This window comes from Oncorhynchus masou, chromosome 19 (genome assembly GCF_036934945.1).
Source record: "Oncorhynchus masou masou isolate Uvic2021 chromosome 19, UVic_Omas_1.1, whole genome shotgun sequence".
Taxonomy (NCBI): Eukaryota; Metazoa; Chordata; class Actinopteri; order Salmoniformes; family Salmonidae; genus Oncorhynchus; species Oncorhynchus masou.
The window spans coordinates 30034069-30050899 of NC_088230.1; the positions used below are offsets into that span (position 1 = coordinate 30034069).

The window sequence follows — 16831 nt, forward strand, 5'->3', positions numbered from 1 at the left end:
ATGTGTCCCTGAACAAAGGGAGGGTCAAAATCAAAAGTAACAGTCCATATCTGGTGTGGCCACCAGCTGCATTAAGTACTGCAGTGCGTCTCCTCATGGACTGTACCAGATTTGCCAGTTCTTGCTGTGAGATGTTACCCCACTCTTCCATCAAGGCACCTGCAAGTTCCTGGACATTTCTGGGGGGAATGGCCCTAGCCCTCCGCGCCAACAGGTCCCAGACGTGCTCAATGAGATTGAGATCCGGGTTCTTTGCTGGCCATGGCAGAACGGACATTCTTGTCTTGCAGGAAATCACACACAACGAGCAGTATGGCTGGTGGCATTGTCATACTGGAGGGTCATGTCAGGATGAGCTTGCAGGAAGGGTACCACATGAGGGAGGAAGATATCTTTCCTGTAACGCACAGCTTTGAGATTGCCTGCAATGACAACAAGCTCAGTCCGATGATGCTGTGACACACCGCCCCAGACCATGACAGATCCACACTGATCCTCAACACTGGAGCCTTCAAGGGTGCGTGCTCAGTCCCCTCCTGTACTCCCTGTTCACCCACGACTGCATGGCCAGGCACGACTCCAACACCATCATTAAGTTTGCAGACGACAAAACAGTGGTAGGCCTGATCACCGACAACGACGACACAGCCTATAGGGAGGAGGTCAGAGACCTGGCCGGGTGGTGCCAGAATAATAACCTATCCCTCAACGTAACCAAGACTAAGGAGATGATTGTGGGCTACAGGAAAAGGAGGACCGAACACGCCCCCATTCTCATTGACGAGGCTGTTATGAAGAATTATGAAGAGGGCACGACATAGCCTATTCCCCCTCAGGAAACTAAAAGGATTTGGCATGGGTCCTGAGATCCTCAAAAGGTTCTGCATCTGCAACATCGAGAGCATCACTGCCTGGTACGGCAATTGCTCGGCCTCTGACCGCAAGGCACTACAGAGGGTAGTGCATACGGCCCAGTACATCACTGGGGCTAAGCTGCCTGCCATCCAGGACCTCTACACCAGGCGGTGTCAGAGGAAGGCCCTGAAAATTGTCTAAGACCCCAGCCACCCCAGTCATAGACTGTTCTCTCTACTACCCCATTGCAAGTGGTACCGGAGTGCCGGGTCTAGGACAAAAAGGCTTCAACAGTTTTTACCCCCAAGCCATGTTCGTCCTGTCTCCCTGTCGCGCTGTCTTAGGCATACTTCTCTGTTTATCATGTATGCATAGTCACTTTAACTATACATTCATATACATACTACCTCAATTGGTCCGACCAACCAGTGCTCCCGAACATTAGCTAACCGGAATATCTACATTGTGTCCCACCACCCGCCAACCCCTCTTTTACTCTACTGCTACTCTCTGTTCATCATATATGCATAGTCACTTATTTGATCCTCCACCTCCAAATCAATCCCACCGCAGAGTACAGGCCTCGATGATAAAAGCGAATCCAACCATCACCCATGGTGAGACAAAACCGTGACTCGGAGGGTGAAGAGCAATTTTTGTCAGTCCTGTCTGATCCAGCGATGGTGGGTTTGTGTCCATAGGAGACGTTGTTGCCGGTGATGTCTGGGGAGGACCTGCCTTACAACAGGCCTACAAGCCCTCAGTCCAACCTCTCTCAGCTTATTGCGGACAGTCTGAGCACTGGTGGGGGGGATTGTACGTTCGTGGTGTAACTCGAGCAGTTGTTGCCATCCTGTACCTGTCCCGCAGGTGTGATGTTCGGATGTACCGATCCTGTGCAGGTGTTGTTACACGTGGTCTGCCACTGCGAGGACGATCAGCTGTTCGTCCTGTCTCCCTGTAGCGCTGTCTTAGGCATCTCACAGTACAGACGTTGCAATTTTTTGCCCTGGCCACATCTGCAGTCCTCATGCCTCCTTGCAGCATGCTTAAGGCACGTTCACGCAGATGAGCAGGGTCCCTGGGCATTTTTCTTTTGGTGTTTTTCAGTCAGTAGAAAGGCCTCTTTAGTATCCTAAGTTTTCATAACTCACCTTAGTAGCCTACCGTCTGTAAGCTGTTAGTGTCTTAACGACCGTTCCACAGGTGCATGTTCATTAATTGTTTATGGTTCAGTGAACAAGTATGGGAAACAGTGTTTATACCCTTTACAATGAAGACCTGTGAAGTTATTTGGATTTTTACAAATTATCTTTGAAAGACAGGTCCCCTTTTCAGGACCCTATCTTTTTTTGCTGAGTTTAAATAGCTAGCCAGGTACTTAACGCTGTTGCCCAAATCCAACGTTATAAGCAACCAGCTAGCTTCATCTGGCTAGTGAGGCTCGACCGGACCGGGTTATGTATTATGTAACGTGCAGTCCCATTCAGATCCTGATTGGTCAACAAGCTTATGACACGTCAAATAGTGTTATTTGACACACAAGGACCCAAACAGCGTTCCATAGATATCCTGGTTGAGAATGAAATGAACAATGAAACCGCACAGCAAGTAAGTGAAATAAATCGTTTTTGATTATGTTTTACTGGTAATGGGGACGTGTAAATGCCAACAAAATAATTTTTTGATCAGTGTGTGTGTAACCTATTTTTTAAACTTGCCAAGTTAGTTAAGAATTTGTTCTTATTTACAATGACTACTTCCCCGGCCAATCCCGGACAATGCTGTGCCAATTGTGCGCCGTCCTATGGGACTCCCAATCACGGCCGGATGTGATAGAGCCTGGATTCGAACCAGGGACTAGTGACGCCTCTTGCACTGAGATGCAGTGTCTTAGATCGCTGCGTCCTTGTGTGTGATAACTATTTAACTGTACTAGAATGCTTAAAAGGCCGCATATTTTATTTATTTATATTGGTTAAATGACACCAATGAGAAGAAGAGACTTGCTTGGGCCAAGAAACACGTGCAATGGATGTTACACTGGTGGAAATCTGTCCATTGGTCTGATACCTCTGCTGCAGAGGATAAGTTCATTAGAGGTAACTCTGGGTCTTCCTTTCCTGTGGCGGTCCTCATGAGATCCAGTTTCATTATAGCATTTGATGGTTTTTGCGACTGCACTTGAAGAAACTTTCAAAGTTCTTGAAATTTTCCGGATTGAATGACCATGTCTTAAAATAATGATGGACTGTCATTTCTCTTTGCTTATTTGAGCTGTTCTTACCATAATATGGACTTGGCCATTTACCGAATAGGGCTATCTTCTGTATACCACTCTTACCTTGTCACAACACAACTGATTGGCTCAAATGCATTAAGACGGAAATAAATTCTATAAATGTACTTTTAACAAGACACACCTGTTAATTGAAATGCATTCCAGGTGACTAACTCATGAAACTGGTTGAGATAATGCTAAGAGTGTGCAAAGCTGTCAAGGCAAAGGGTGACTACTTTGAAGAATCTAAAATATTTGTTTTATTTGTTTAACACTTTTTTTCTGACTACACAATCCCATAAGTTATTTCACAGTTTATCTTCACTATTATTCTACAATCTAGAGAAAAAAAGAAAAAAGAAAAGAAAAAAAGACCCTTGAATGTCTTGGATTTACATACAGAATAATAATACAAAAAGTCAACCAATAACAGGAATCCTTCATGATTACATGAAGCAAATTTACATTTTTGAGAAGTCTTGCTCAATTAACCTGGGGTGTGTATAGCTACTCCCAAAATTTGGGTTGTGAGATGTATATTCTGTTTAGTGTCCTGAGGCGCCTGCTGTAGGTTTCCACTGGACAGGGTGTTTACTTTCACTGGACCTCGGTACTTTACCCTTGGCTTTCCCAGGACACCAGCCAGGTTTCTCAAACACCACACACACACACACACTCTTGCAAACATAAACACATCTACACACACACACTCACACACACATATACATACTTGCACAATATTTCGTTCTAATATGGCTTTTCCAGTAAGCCATATTCGACATCACACATGTACAGCATATGATTCATGAAACAAAGTCCTCAGAGTTTTCAAAGCAGTCCAAGATTAGGACCCGAGTTGTCTTTTATGCTCTTTACTACAGGTTCTTGGTTTTAACCCACGATGAGAACACGCCATACTGATTAGAGCCCAGTTCTAATCCTGACAGGTCCTGCTAGCCTCTAATGAGACTCTTGACTCTCTTCAAGCCTTGATTATTAAACTTCTGTATATCCCTCCCTTTTAACATGGCTGACTCAGTTGAAACTTTAAACCACTGAGATCCACAGTCTTTGAACCGCCCACTAATTAAACATGTGGCCAGCCGTGCACCCTTCCATGGCCAAAGGAGCCAGTCAGAGCAGACCACCAGGCAGCCAGGAGGAGGGGAGTTGTCTTTCGGCCAGCATTTACTTCTCAGTTAGAGGGCCAACACCCAGATGTGGAGAATTACTGACTTTTTATTTGTACCCAGAAGAGAGGTATACATTTGAATGGGAAAGATTAAAGTTTCATACGACACATTTTCAAGAAGATTAATTTGGGTATGGTCTTTAGTATTTCATTTATTGTTTTGGTTGATTATTATTCTAGGAAGTGTATTTAAAAAAAAAAGAGTTTGGTTTCTCTCGATTATAAACAACTAGATGTTTTCCTCATACACAAGTTACAATAATATTTCTCAAGGTCACAGCAGGAAGAGACGTTTGGCAGCAGTCTCATCATTTTTCTGACAATACTTTTCTGTGGTATGCGATGTCACTTGGCAGTCTCGATTTACTGGCCTTACTAACAGTGAAAGTGATTTAAAATCTCATGTACACAATATAAAAAAAGCCACAAAACAATCCCCACAAGATTGAATACTGGGATAAAGCAGAGAAAGAAGTACTCTGGTTTAACCAGAGTGAGTGCTACGTAGCGTCACAATAGGGATAATAGTTTGATCGGATGAGAAGAATGCTTCCATAACATTATATACCCATGATATGTACTGTGCTGGCCTCGTACCTATCCAACATACAGTGCATTTTGAAACTATTCAGACCCCTTTTTCCACATTTTGTTACGTTACTGCCTTATCCTAAAATTGATGAGGAAAATATTTAATTCATATACACACAATACCCTACATTGGCAAAGGGAAAGCTGATTTAAAAACAGAAATACCTTATTTACATATGAGACTTGAAATGGAGCTCTGGTGCATCCTGTTTCCATTGATCATCATCCTTGATGTTTCTACAACTTGATTGGAGTCCACTTGTAGTGAATTTAATTGATTGGACATGATTTGGAAAGGCACACACCTGTCTATGAATGGTCCCACAGTTGACAGTGCATGTCACAGCAAAAACCAAGCCCTGAGGTCAAAGAAATTGTCCGTTGAGCTCAGAGACAGGATTGTGTTGAGGCACATATTTGGGAAGGGTACCAAAAAAATTCTGCTGCATTGAAGGTCCCCAAGAAGACCGTGGCCTCCATCATTCTTAAATGACAGAAGTTTGGACTGTTCGTAGAGCTGACTGCCAGGCCAAACTGAGCAATCGGGGGAGAAGGGCCTTGGTTAGGGAGGTAACCAAGAACCCAATGGTCACTCTGACAGAGCTCCAGAGTTCCTCTGTGGAGATGGGAGAACTTACCAGAAGGACAACCATTTCTGCAGCACTCCACCAATCAGGCCTTTATGGTAGAGTAGCCAGACGGAAGCCATTCCTCAGTAAAAGACACATGACAGCCCACTTGGAGTTTGCTAAAAATGACCCTAAAGGACTCTTAGCCCGTGAGAAACAAGTGTCTCTGATCTGATGAAACCAAGATTGAACTCTTTGGCCTGAATGCCAAGCATCACATCTGGCAGCATCCCAGGGTGAAGCATGGTGGTGGCAGCATCATGCTGTGGGGATGTTTTTAAGCGGCATGGACTGGGAGACTAGTCAGGATCGAGGGAAAGATGAACAGAGCAAAGTACAGAGAGATTGATGATGAACACTCCTGAGTGCTCTGGAGCAGGTTATGGTTCACTCTACCTTGGGAGCACCATTCACATAACCTCCGCCGTGACCATGGCCTATGGACATGTTTCACCATTAAGTCAATGTTTTTACCTTGTCGTTATGGATTATCATAGTCTTCATCAGGCATAGGAAATATATCCGGTAAATAGGGTTCTGAGGTGTCTCCTTCAGGGGTCAGTAATGACATGGCAAGAAATGTCAACAGCTTAGCTGCACAATTTTTAACACAAATTATTTTTTATTTAACCTTTTTATTTAACTAGGCAAGTCAGTTAAGAACAAATTCTTATTTACAATGGCGGCCAAACCCGGACGGCGCTGGGCCAATTGTGCGCCGCCCTATGGTACTCCCAATCACGTCCAGATGTGATACAGCCTGGAATCGAACCAGGGACTGTAGTAATGCCTCTTGCACTGAGATGCAGTGCCTTAGACCGTTATACGTATTTATTGAAAAAACACATTTCCAAGACATAAATCAATCAAATAAACATTGTAGTTCCCATAACACCAAATAATAACTGAACCCTTCAACGGATTCCAATCGTTGTCTGGTTGGTGTTAGTTTGCGAGATCACTGCTGAGCTCTTTCAGATGTTCCTCTACAATAGTCAAGTTATCCTCACCCAGGATATGAATGTACAGCAATGGTCACCTGTAATTTTGAATAAGGCTAAATCAATTACAGGCATGGTTGACCACACCCTATTTCCCAGCACTCATCCTTCTGGCGTGTCTTCATGTTGTTCTTCAGATAGGGTTTCAGTTCGTCCTCCCAAATGGCACATGTTCACTGCCCTTTACAGTCCGTTATGTATCGTCCATTTTCCTACCAGTACACCAGCAGCATGAAGGAAGTTGACAGGATCTCTCTCCATGCTCACTCTATGTGAACTCATGTCGCACAGCGTGAGAGAAAAAGACATGAGAGAAAAGGCAGTTGATGGCTTTGACTGGATGCTGTGTACAGGTTACTGGCTCGGACTCAAGTCTCACGGTAGCAGTGGTGCAGGACCATACTGAATGTCATTGTCGCCATTGCTTCAGACGGTTGAGGTTCTGACTGTTCTTGGTCAAATTATATAACAATTTCATGTATCTAGATAGCATCTGTAGTCACCTTCGCCATAACCTCGAGAGGCTTGACCAGAACAGCAGTTTAGTTTAGGGCATTTCTGATTCAGAAAATCCAGACAAATTATTTACTCTATGACAAATGATAACTACTAGCAATATTCTGAATACAAATTTCTAAAACAAATGTCAAAGAGAATAACAAAAATACACAGTTTAAACCATTTTTCCCCAAATTGGCTTATAGTCCCCTATCATCTTGGCGATCTCACTGCAAAGTTACAGGGTCAGGGAGGGCCAACCCTTAGGGAAATATCCCGACCATACAGCAGACCCATCTGTTGAGATTTGTTATGGAAGCAAGACGACAACAAACAAACCACAGCAATACACTTCATATTAAACTAGAGGTGGGAAAAACTTTTCTTCCTCTTGAAAAGGCAGACGTGAGGATTTTTTTTTTTCACCTTTATTTAACCAGGTAGGCAAGTTGAGAACAAGTTCTCATTTACAATTGCGACCTGGCCAAGATAAAGCAAAGCAGTTCGACACATACAACAACAGAGTTACACATGGAGTAAAACAAACATACAGTCAATAATACAGTAGAAAAATATATACACTGCTCAAAAAAATAAAGGGCACACTAAAATAACACATCCTAGATCTAAATTTATTTTTAATTTTTATTTTTCTAGGCAAGTCAGTTAAGAACAAATTCTTATTTTCAATGACTGCCTAGGAACAGTGGGTTAACTGCCTGTTCAGGGGCAGAACGACAGATTTGTACCTTGTCAGCTCGGGGATTTGAACTTGCAACCTTTCGAATTAAATATTCTTTATTAAATACTTTTTTCTTTACATAGTTGAATGTGCTGACAACAAAATCACACAAATTAATCAATGGAAATCAAATGTATCAACCCATGGAGGTCTGGATTTGGAGTCACACTCAAAATTAAGGTGGAAAACCACACTACAGGCTGATCCAACTTTGATATAATGTCCTTAAAACTAGTCTAAATGAAGCTCAGTAGTGTGTGTGTGGCCTCCGCGTGCCTGTATGACCTCCCTACAACGCCTGGGCATGCTCCCGATGTGGTGGCGGATGGTCTCCTGAGGGATCTCCTCCCAGACCTGGACTAAAGCATCCGCCATCTCTTGGACAGTCTGTGGTCCAACGTGGCGTTGGTGGATGGAGCGAGACATGATGTCCCAGATGTGCTCAATTGGATTCAGGTCTGTGGAACGGGCAGGCCAGTCCATAGCATCAATGCCTTCCTCTTGCAGGAACTGCTGACACACTCCAGCCACATGAGGTCTAGCATGGTCTTGCATTAGGAGGAACCCAGGGCCAACCACACCAGCATATGGTCTCACAAGGGGTCCGAGGATCACATCTCGGTACCTAATGGCAGTCAGGCTACCTCTGGCGAGCACATGGAGGGCTGTGCAGCCCCCCAAAGAAATGCCACCCCACACCATGACTGACCTACCGCCAAACCGGTCATGCTGGAGGATGTTGCAGGCAGCAGAACGTTCTCCACGGCGTCTCCAGACTCTGTCACGTGCTCAGTGTGAACCTGCTTTCATCTGTGAAGAGCACAGGGCGCCAGTGGCGAATTTGCCAATCTTGGTGTTCTCTGGCAAATGCCAAACGTCCTGTACAGTGTTGGGCTGTAAGCACAACCCCCACCTGTGGACGTCGGGCCCTCATACCACCCTCATGGAGTCTGTTTCTGACCGTTTGAGCAGACACATGCACATTTGTGGCCTGCTGGAGGTCATTTTGCAGGGCTCTGGCAGTGCTCCTCCTGCTCCTCCTTGCACAAAGGAGGAGGTAGCGGTCCTGCTGCTGGGTTGTTACCCTCCTTCGGCCTCCTCCACGTCTCCTGATGTACTGGCCTGTCTCCTGGTAGCGCCTCCATGCTCTGGACACTACGCTGACAGACACAGCAAACCTTCTTGCCACAGCTCGCATTGATGTGCCATCCTGGATGAGCTGCACTACCTGAGCCACTTGTGTGGGTTGTAGACTCCGTCTCATGCCTACCACTAGAGTGAAAGTACCGCCAGCATTCAAAAGTGACCAAAACATCAGCCAGGAAGCATAGTAACTGAGAAGTGGTCTGTGGTCACCACCTGCAGAACCACTCCTTTATTGGGGGTGTCTTGCTAATTGCCTATAATTTTCAACTGTTGTCTACTCCCTTTGCACAACAGCATGTGAATTGTATTGTCAATCAGTGTTGCTTCCTAAGTGGACAGTTTGACCAGCACTTCCTAAGTGGACCAGCACTGTATGGTTTGAGTCTGCAGAATACTGTGAAAAAAGGTAATAGTGGACTATACAGGATACAAGATGCTAAATGTATCTTTTTCTTTCCAGATGTTTTACTTGTATGAACCTTTTCCTGCTTCTGCGTTTCTTCCTCTGAGTTCTAGGCCAGGGTTACTGTGAAGCACTTTGTGATAACTGCTGATATAAAAGGACTTTAGAAATACATTTGCTTGCTTGGACTCCTACACTTGGGAATTTTATCATATTTTTTTATCTCGTCTCACCAATAGGTACTGTTGCTCTGCTTGCTGATGATCACTGTCATCGTGGTCGTATTTGCCTTGAAGCAGCGCTGCGATGTTAAAGGTACGGTTTAGTTCACAACGAGCCATCTGTCTGCGGACCTTTTTTGTGCTTGGCAGCTGTGCAAAACTGACCATTTGTAAACACAGAAACAAAACCTGCCATTGTCTTTATGAGCTCGGCCACTGAATAGACGCTTTTCAGTAAAAATAGAAATCCTGTTCGAGTCTAATTTAATGCATTGAATTTCCAATTTAAAATGGTTCAATATTTTATTTTGAGAAAAGGCAAAAAACAGCTAAGGATCAGCATTAACATCCATGTTAATCACAGCATTCAATGTGTTTTCATCCATAACTAACCAATCATATGTACTTTTTCCTGCTTTTTGTAATCTGTCTAATGTTCCCAATCATTCTCAGGAATGTAAATAACATTCGGAGTAACGTATTTGACGTTCTGAGTAATATAAATGTAATTCTGTGTAACAAGTCACATTCTGAATAACAAATGACATTCTGATTAGCGTAGTTGACATCCTGAGTAACACAATGACATATTTCCCTCATCCCCTGTAGTGACAAGCTGTAAAAACAGGTGTGTGACGGGCAGCAGGGACAAGTCTGCATCGTGCCACTGTGACCTGTCCTGTGAGAAAGAGGGAAACTGCTGTCTGGATTACACTGAGGTGTGCGTGGAGCCTGGTAAGTCCCTAGACTACCTCACGTGTTACTGCAACACTACACTACCAGAGGTATGTAGAGCAGGAGAGAATGGGCCAGGTTACCCACCAGCTACCCACCATCTATTAGCCCATAATGACAAAGGAAAAAACGGAAATATCGCATTTACATAAGTATTCAGACCTCAGTACTTTGTTGAAGCACCTTTGGCAGCAACTACAGCCTTGAGTCTTCTTCTGTATGACGCTACAAGCTCGACACACCTGTATTTGGGGAGTGTCTCCCCTTCTTCTCTGCTGATCCTCTCAAGCTCTGTCAGGTTGGATGGGGAGTGTCGATGCACAGCTATTTTCAGGTCTCTCCAGAGATGCTCGATTGGGTTCAAGCCCGGGCTCTGGCTGGGACACTGAAGGACGTTCAGAGACTTGTTCCGAAGCCACTCCTGCATTGTCTTGGCTGTGTGCTTAGGGTCGCTGTCCTGTTGGAAGGTGAACCTTCGCTCCCAGTCTAAGGTCCTGGACGCTCTGGAGCAGGTTTTTATCAAGGATCTCTCTCCAATTTGCTCCGTTCATCTTTCCCTCGATCTTGACTTGTCTCCCAGTCCCTGCCGTTGAAAAACATCCCCACAGCATGATGCTGCCACCACCATGCTTCACTGTAGGGATGGTGCCAGGTTTCCTCCAGATGCGATGCTTGGCATTCAGGCCAAAGAGTTCAATCTTGTTTTCATCAGACCAGAGAATCTTGTTTCTCATGGTCTGAGAGTTCTTTAGGTGTCTTTTGGCAAACTCCAAGTGGGCTGTCATGTGCCTTTTACTGAGAGAGGAGTGGCTTCTGTCAGCCAATCTTAAAAGCCTGATTGGCGGAGTGCTGCAATCAGGCCTTCTAGAAGGTTCTCCCATCTCCACAGTGGAACTGGAGCTCTGTCAGAGTGACCATCTGGTTCTTGGTCACCTCCCTGACCAAGGCCCTTCTCCCCCGATTGCTCAGTTTGGCCGGGCGGCCAGCTCAAGGAAGAGTCTTGGTGGTTCCAAACTTCTACAATTTAAGAATGATGGAGGCCACTGTGTTCTTAGGGACCTTCAATGCTGCAGACATTTTTTGGTACCCTTCCCCAGATGTGTGCCTTGACAATCCTGTCTCAGAGCTCTATGGACAATTCCTTTGACCTCATGGCTTGATTTTTTTTTCTCTTACATGCACTCTCAACTGTGGGACCTTACATAAACCAGTGTGTGCCTTTCCAAATCATGTCCAATCAATTAAATTTCCCACAGGTGGACTCCAATCAAGTTGTAGAAACATCAAGGATGATCAATTGAAACAGGATGCACCTGAGCTCAATTTTGAGTCTCATAACAAAAGGTCTGAATACTTATGTAAATAAAGTATTTGTTTTTTATTTTTAATACATTTTTTTTAAATTTCAAAAAATCTTTTAGCTTTGTCATTATAGGGTGTATTGTGTGTAGATTGTAAATGTAATCCATTTTAGAATAAGGCTGTAATGTAACATGTGGAAAAAGTCAAAGGATCTGAATACTTTCCGTATGTGTGTGTGTGTGTGTGTGTACATGCTTGTGTGCGTGCGTGGACTTAAAGATGAATGCTTTCTCCTGTACAGAATAAATTATTAACACTATTATAAAACACACTTTTTTTGGTGAACTGGAATGTTCACTGCAGATGGCAGGCATGTGGACTCTGAGATAAGGCAGAGCATGACAGAACCCATGTGATCAATCGTGTGCAACATCATCCCATATGAAACCCACAGTGCCAAGTCTTCCCTTTTAGGGTCCTTTCTGGTGTAACAGTACTGCTTCCAACACTCTCCTCACCTCGAACCAGGGACCCTCTGAACACATCAACAACTGCCTACCACAAAGCATCGTTACCTATCGCTCCACAAAAGCCGCAGCCCTTGCAGAGCAAGGGAAACAACTTCATCATGGTCTCAGAGCTAGTGATGTCAACACTAACTAGCTAGCCATTTCACACCGGTTACACTGGTCACTGTGGCCAGTGGTCCCTTAGCTTCCATGTGGTATTCTCGGCAGTGTGGTTTCCCCACACATGGTTTTATATTTTACATGACATTTTAGTAATTTAGCAGATGCTCTTATTCAGAGTGACTTACAGTAGTGAGCTCATACATTTTTCGTACTTGTCCTATGTGGAAATCGAACACATAACCCTGGTGTTGCAAATGCCATGCGCTACCAACTGAGCCTCACAGGAACATGTTGGTTTTCCCCTTGATTATTGTAACATGGATGCATGTCTCCTAAAACTAACTGAGCTTAGCATCCCCCTGTCAGACCTTCCACTTGGGAGGGAGGTAGAGAGAGACCATCGCGAGTTGAATCGGCACTTCTGGTTCAGTCTGTGAGGAGATGTTCTGTAGACTCACATGTCAGTATCTGCTGTTACTAGCTAAACAGCAACACTTACAGTAAGCTGGCTCTTAGTTTAATATCTTTGCACCAAAGAAAACAAGTGATGTGTGATGTGGCTGCCCAAGGGCTTATATGAAAGCCACACCACCAAAAAATATATACAATAGCCAGTTTTTGTAGGATGCATGCTAGCAAAGCAACTACACAACACAATGCTAAACAATAAATTAATTGCACTATACCACTGCTACACCTGTTTGGCAGCTACTGACTTTAAAAAAACATAGCTAATGTGGCTGACTTGCTAAACAAATGTGGTTTCTACTGACAATTGAGATGTACAAACTATGGCATAACACCGAACCCAAACCGGCTGCGCGCGTGCGATAACGTGCATAAGTTGATTTTGTCCGAATACACCAAACGGAATCACAACACGCATGTTAAAATATCAAAACAAACTCTGAACCAATGACATTAATTTGGGGACAGGTCGAAAAGCATTAAACATGTATGGCAATTTAGTTAGTTAGCTTGCACTTGCCAGCTAATTTGTCCTATTTAGCTAGCTTGCTGTTGCTAGCTAATTTGTCCTGGGATATAAACATTGAGTTGTTATTTTACTTGAAATGCACAAGGTCCTCTACTCTGACAATTAATCCACACATAAAACAGCCAACCGAATAGTTTGTCATCTCTCCTCCTTCCAGGCTTTTTTAATCGTTTAACTTTTATATGGCAATTGGCATCTAAACTTTCATAGTTTTACTACGACAACCGGCAACAGTTCGTCTTTCATTCACCCACGTGGGTATAACCAATGAGGAGATGGCAAGTGGGTACCTGCTTCTATAAACCAATGAGGAGATGGGAGAGGCATAACTTTCAACGCTATCTACGTCAGAAATAGAAAGGAGTTCTATTTTAGCCCTTGCCATCGCAAACGCTCGTTGGTGCGCTTGAGCAGTGTGGGTGCAATAAATTCTAAATATATTTTGCGATGCTCGCGCACACGACGTATTCGGTCTGGTCAGCATGTGCGGGGATGACAAGCGGATATGAGGCAAGCTGTAATTTTGATTAAGACATTAAGCGAGCTAGGACAGACGTAGTCTATATAACTATTTGTACAGCACTTGTGAAATGTACAGCGACAGAATTCTGTCGGTGTACATTAGTGTTCTCTCTGTACACCAAGTCAGAACCGTAGGATAAATAAAGTGGGCATATAAGCAGACAATGAAAGCTCTTAAAATATTTGATGATTACATTTCTCTAAAACAGGTTATAGGCTGTGTGCACCACCAAGTCAGAACAGTAGGCACATTTAAGAGGGGTAAATAGACCAAATTATTAGGGTGAGGCACAAGGGCTAAACAGCCTACTACACAACATACACTTAGTATTACTTTCTTAGCTACAGTATACATTTCTTAGCTACAGTATACATTTCTTAGCTACAGTATACATTTCTTAGCTACAGTATACATTTCTTAGCTACAGTATGCATATCTCCCAGGCATATTACATTATTTATGGAGCAGCATACATTACATGTTTGGACTCACCTTGTTGTGCGCTGCTCACTTGAACAGGAAGATGGCGCGGCAGTCCTTCGTGAGCAAATTTTGTAATCAAAGTCTGGCTCTAGAAAGAGGCCAGAGTTCCCGATGTTTACAATTTGTTGGATCAAAGTTCAAAACGTATTTTCTCAGTCGTAGCTCATTTTACCTGAGTTCCCAGTTGTCTTGAACTCACTAAAGTCAGATTTTGCAGTTCCGAGTTAAGTTATTTTGAGGATGGCACAAATCATGCTTCATTGACAGCATGGCCAATGTTTAAAAACACTAGAAAAAGATAACCTTAATCTTAGACTTGGGACCACACAGTCACTCCACTGAATATCAGGCTAATGATTGCTTTACAATGCTTGCAGTTAGCCACTGATTCCTTGCAAACCACTCATTGTTGAATTTGTGATCTCCAACTTGTTATGTAATGTTTATGTCCAATGACCGATGAGCACCGATACGTTTTATCTAGAATTTCTCTTAATTATTTCTCTTCATTTGACAAGGATTTGCCAGTAGATTGTCGACTTGATTCATGCTAAGATTTTGAAAGTATAATGTTGACATGGTCAGTCCAATCAAAGCTACTGTAGTGATTTGATGTCATTTTATCTGTGGCCAATGACCCTGAGTCATCTTGGATGGGCACTTTTAGTGTAACTTTATGGAAGCACCCAAAGGGCTAGAATTTTAGAGCTCTACCTTTAGACTTGGTGGTGACGTAGTGTCCCCATGAGTGACAGAACACTGAGTCAATCATGGCATAACGCTCCGTATTTTCTGCTGGCTTGCCACACCACCACAGAAAGCACTGAGCTAGGCTGAAATGCCTGCAGTTTGGAGCTGCCTTTCTCAAGAAAACAAAAAAGACACCATGTTTGTATGCTGCTTTATTAACTCAATGATATATATATTTGTTTGCAAACTGATATGTGACATGTATTAATGCAAGAATAACATGCAAAACACAAGCCTGTTTGTTGCTAATAATATGTGCTCAAAACAGGTAGTGCTCTGTCTCTGTCTGTTCTAATGGGTAATGCTCACTTGCTTTACTGTAGTGCTTTGTGAGAAGCAGACAGCAGGAGGAGAGATGACAGATTCTTCAAATGCTGCTCTCTGAGTTTGTACTTAAGTTGCTCTCCTACAAACAAACACGCTCATACACACACGTACTCGCTCTCTTCCTCTCTTCATCTTCCTCTCTTTCCTTCTCTCTCTCTCCCCTCTGTCCTTCTCTCTCACATTCTCCCTATTTTTCTGTCATAAAATCTGTTTCTCTCTCTCTCTCCCTCATACTTAAATATTTTCCTGTCATAAACTCTCTCTCTCCTCTCAGGTCAGCGTTGGACCTGTTCCAGATTCCGCTGTGGTGAGGAGAGGTTGGCCAATGGCCTGTGCTCCTGCTCTGATGACTGTGTGAAAGTAGGGGACTGCTGTGCAAATTACTACAGCTCCTGCAAAGGTAAAACCATAGACTAAACTATCCCTGCATGGATTGCAGTCCCAAACAACATCAATTTTTGCAACAGACCTTGGTCAAATACATTTATCATATAGATTCAAATATTTTCGATATGCTTGTTTTAAGGCTATATCAAGCGCACTTCAAATACTTTCAAGTATTTTGCCCAGGTCTGTTACGTAAAGGCCTATATTCAGACAGTTTACAGTTGGTTGTTGACCGTTAGAGTGGGTGGTTGGTTGTTTAGAGTGGGTGGTTGTTCGCAGTTGGTTGTTGACGGTTGATAGAGTTGTATTCCATAGGAAAGAAGGCTCACCAGATATTAGGACATTGTGTCAAGGGATTTTAGAATTTAACACATTTGCAGCTGAATATAAACTGAATTCCACCTTTGCTTGTAAAATCATCTCCCTATAGTTCCAATGCACTCAGTCCCACAGATAGACTTGTGTGTGTTGATTTCTGATTGATGTTGGTCTCTCTCTTTTCTAGCTCCTCCAGTGTGGTGGAATGAATTCCACAACATAAGGCCCTCTCAATCTTTCACTATCCCTGACCATCTTATAAGTGCTTAGACCAGTGTTTCTCAACCTTATTTGTACCAGGGACCAGCAAGCTAGGGCCTTCCTATTTGGACACCCACTTACACTAGCACTTCTAGAACTGAATAAATGAGTGTCAGAGAATTGAGGTTGAGAAACACTGGCTTAGACTATACAGGATCTCATATCTACATTTTAGAGCTGTTTTAGAGTCATCCAGTTGGCTTCATACTTATCACTCTTAACTACCCTAATAAAGCTTTAACTCATGGTCATTTTAACTAATATTCACCATTACTTGGCTTGCTTTAGCCTAAGCGATCCAAGCACAATGTTCACTTCATACATTAGATGTGGTTTAAGTGTAATGTGATTTTAGTCTAGTAGATAGATGTACTGTCGATGTGTTTGATAGTTCGCCACAAATGAGTGACGATAGTATGGTTGATTTATAATAATACTTTCCAGTGGGAGTGAAGTCTTGGATAGAAGAGGAGTGTGAGGACATTCAAACACCACAATGTCCTGCCAGGTAAGTCATTTTCCACAACTACAGTACTTTCTCTGTGAGAAACACTTTC

General features: G+C 43.3%; 1 protein-coding gene across 1 annotated transcript in view; it reads left to right on the plus strand.

Annotated features, from left to right (window-relative positions):
* enpp1 (ectonucleotide pyrophosphatase/phosphodiesterase 1) overlaps nucleotides 1-16831 on the plus strand; it is a 40681-nt gene that overhangs the window by 3526 nt on the left and 20324 nt on the right. Inside the window, exons 2-5 of the mRNA XM_064925596.1 lie at nucleotides 9578-9653; nucleotides 10169-10294; nucleotides 15583-15708; nucleotides 16719-16782. Coding sequence (XP_064781668.1) covers nucleotides 9578-9653; nucleotides 10169-10294; nucleotides 15583-15708; nucleotides 16719-16782 — 392 coding nt within the window. The remainder of the gene's footprint in view (nucleotides 1-9577; nucleotides 9654-10168; nucleotides 10295-15582; nucleotides 15709-16718; nucleotides 16783-16831) is intronic.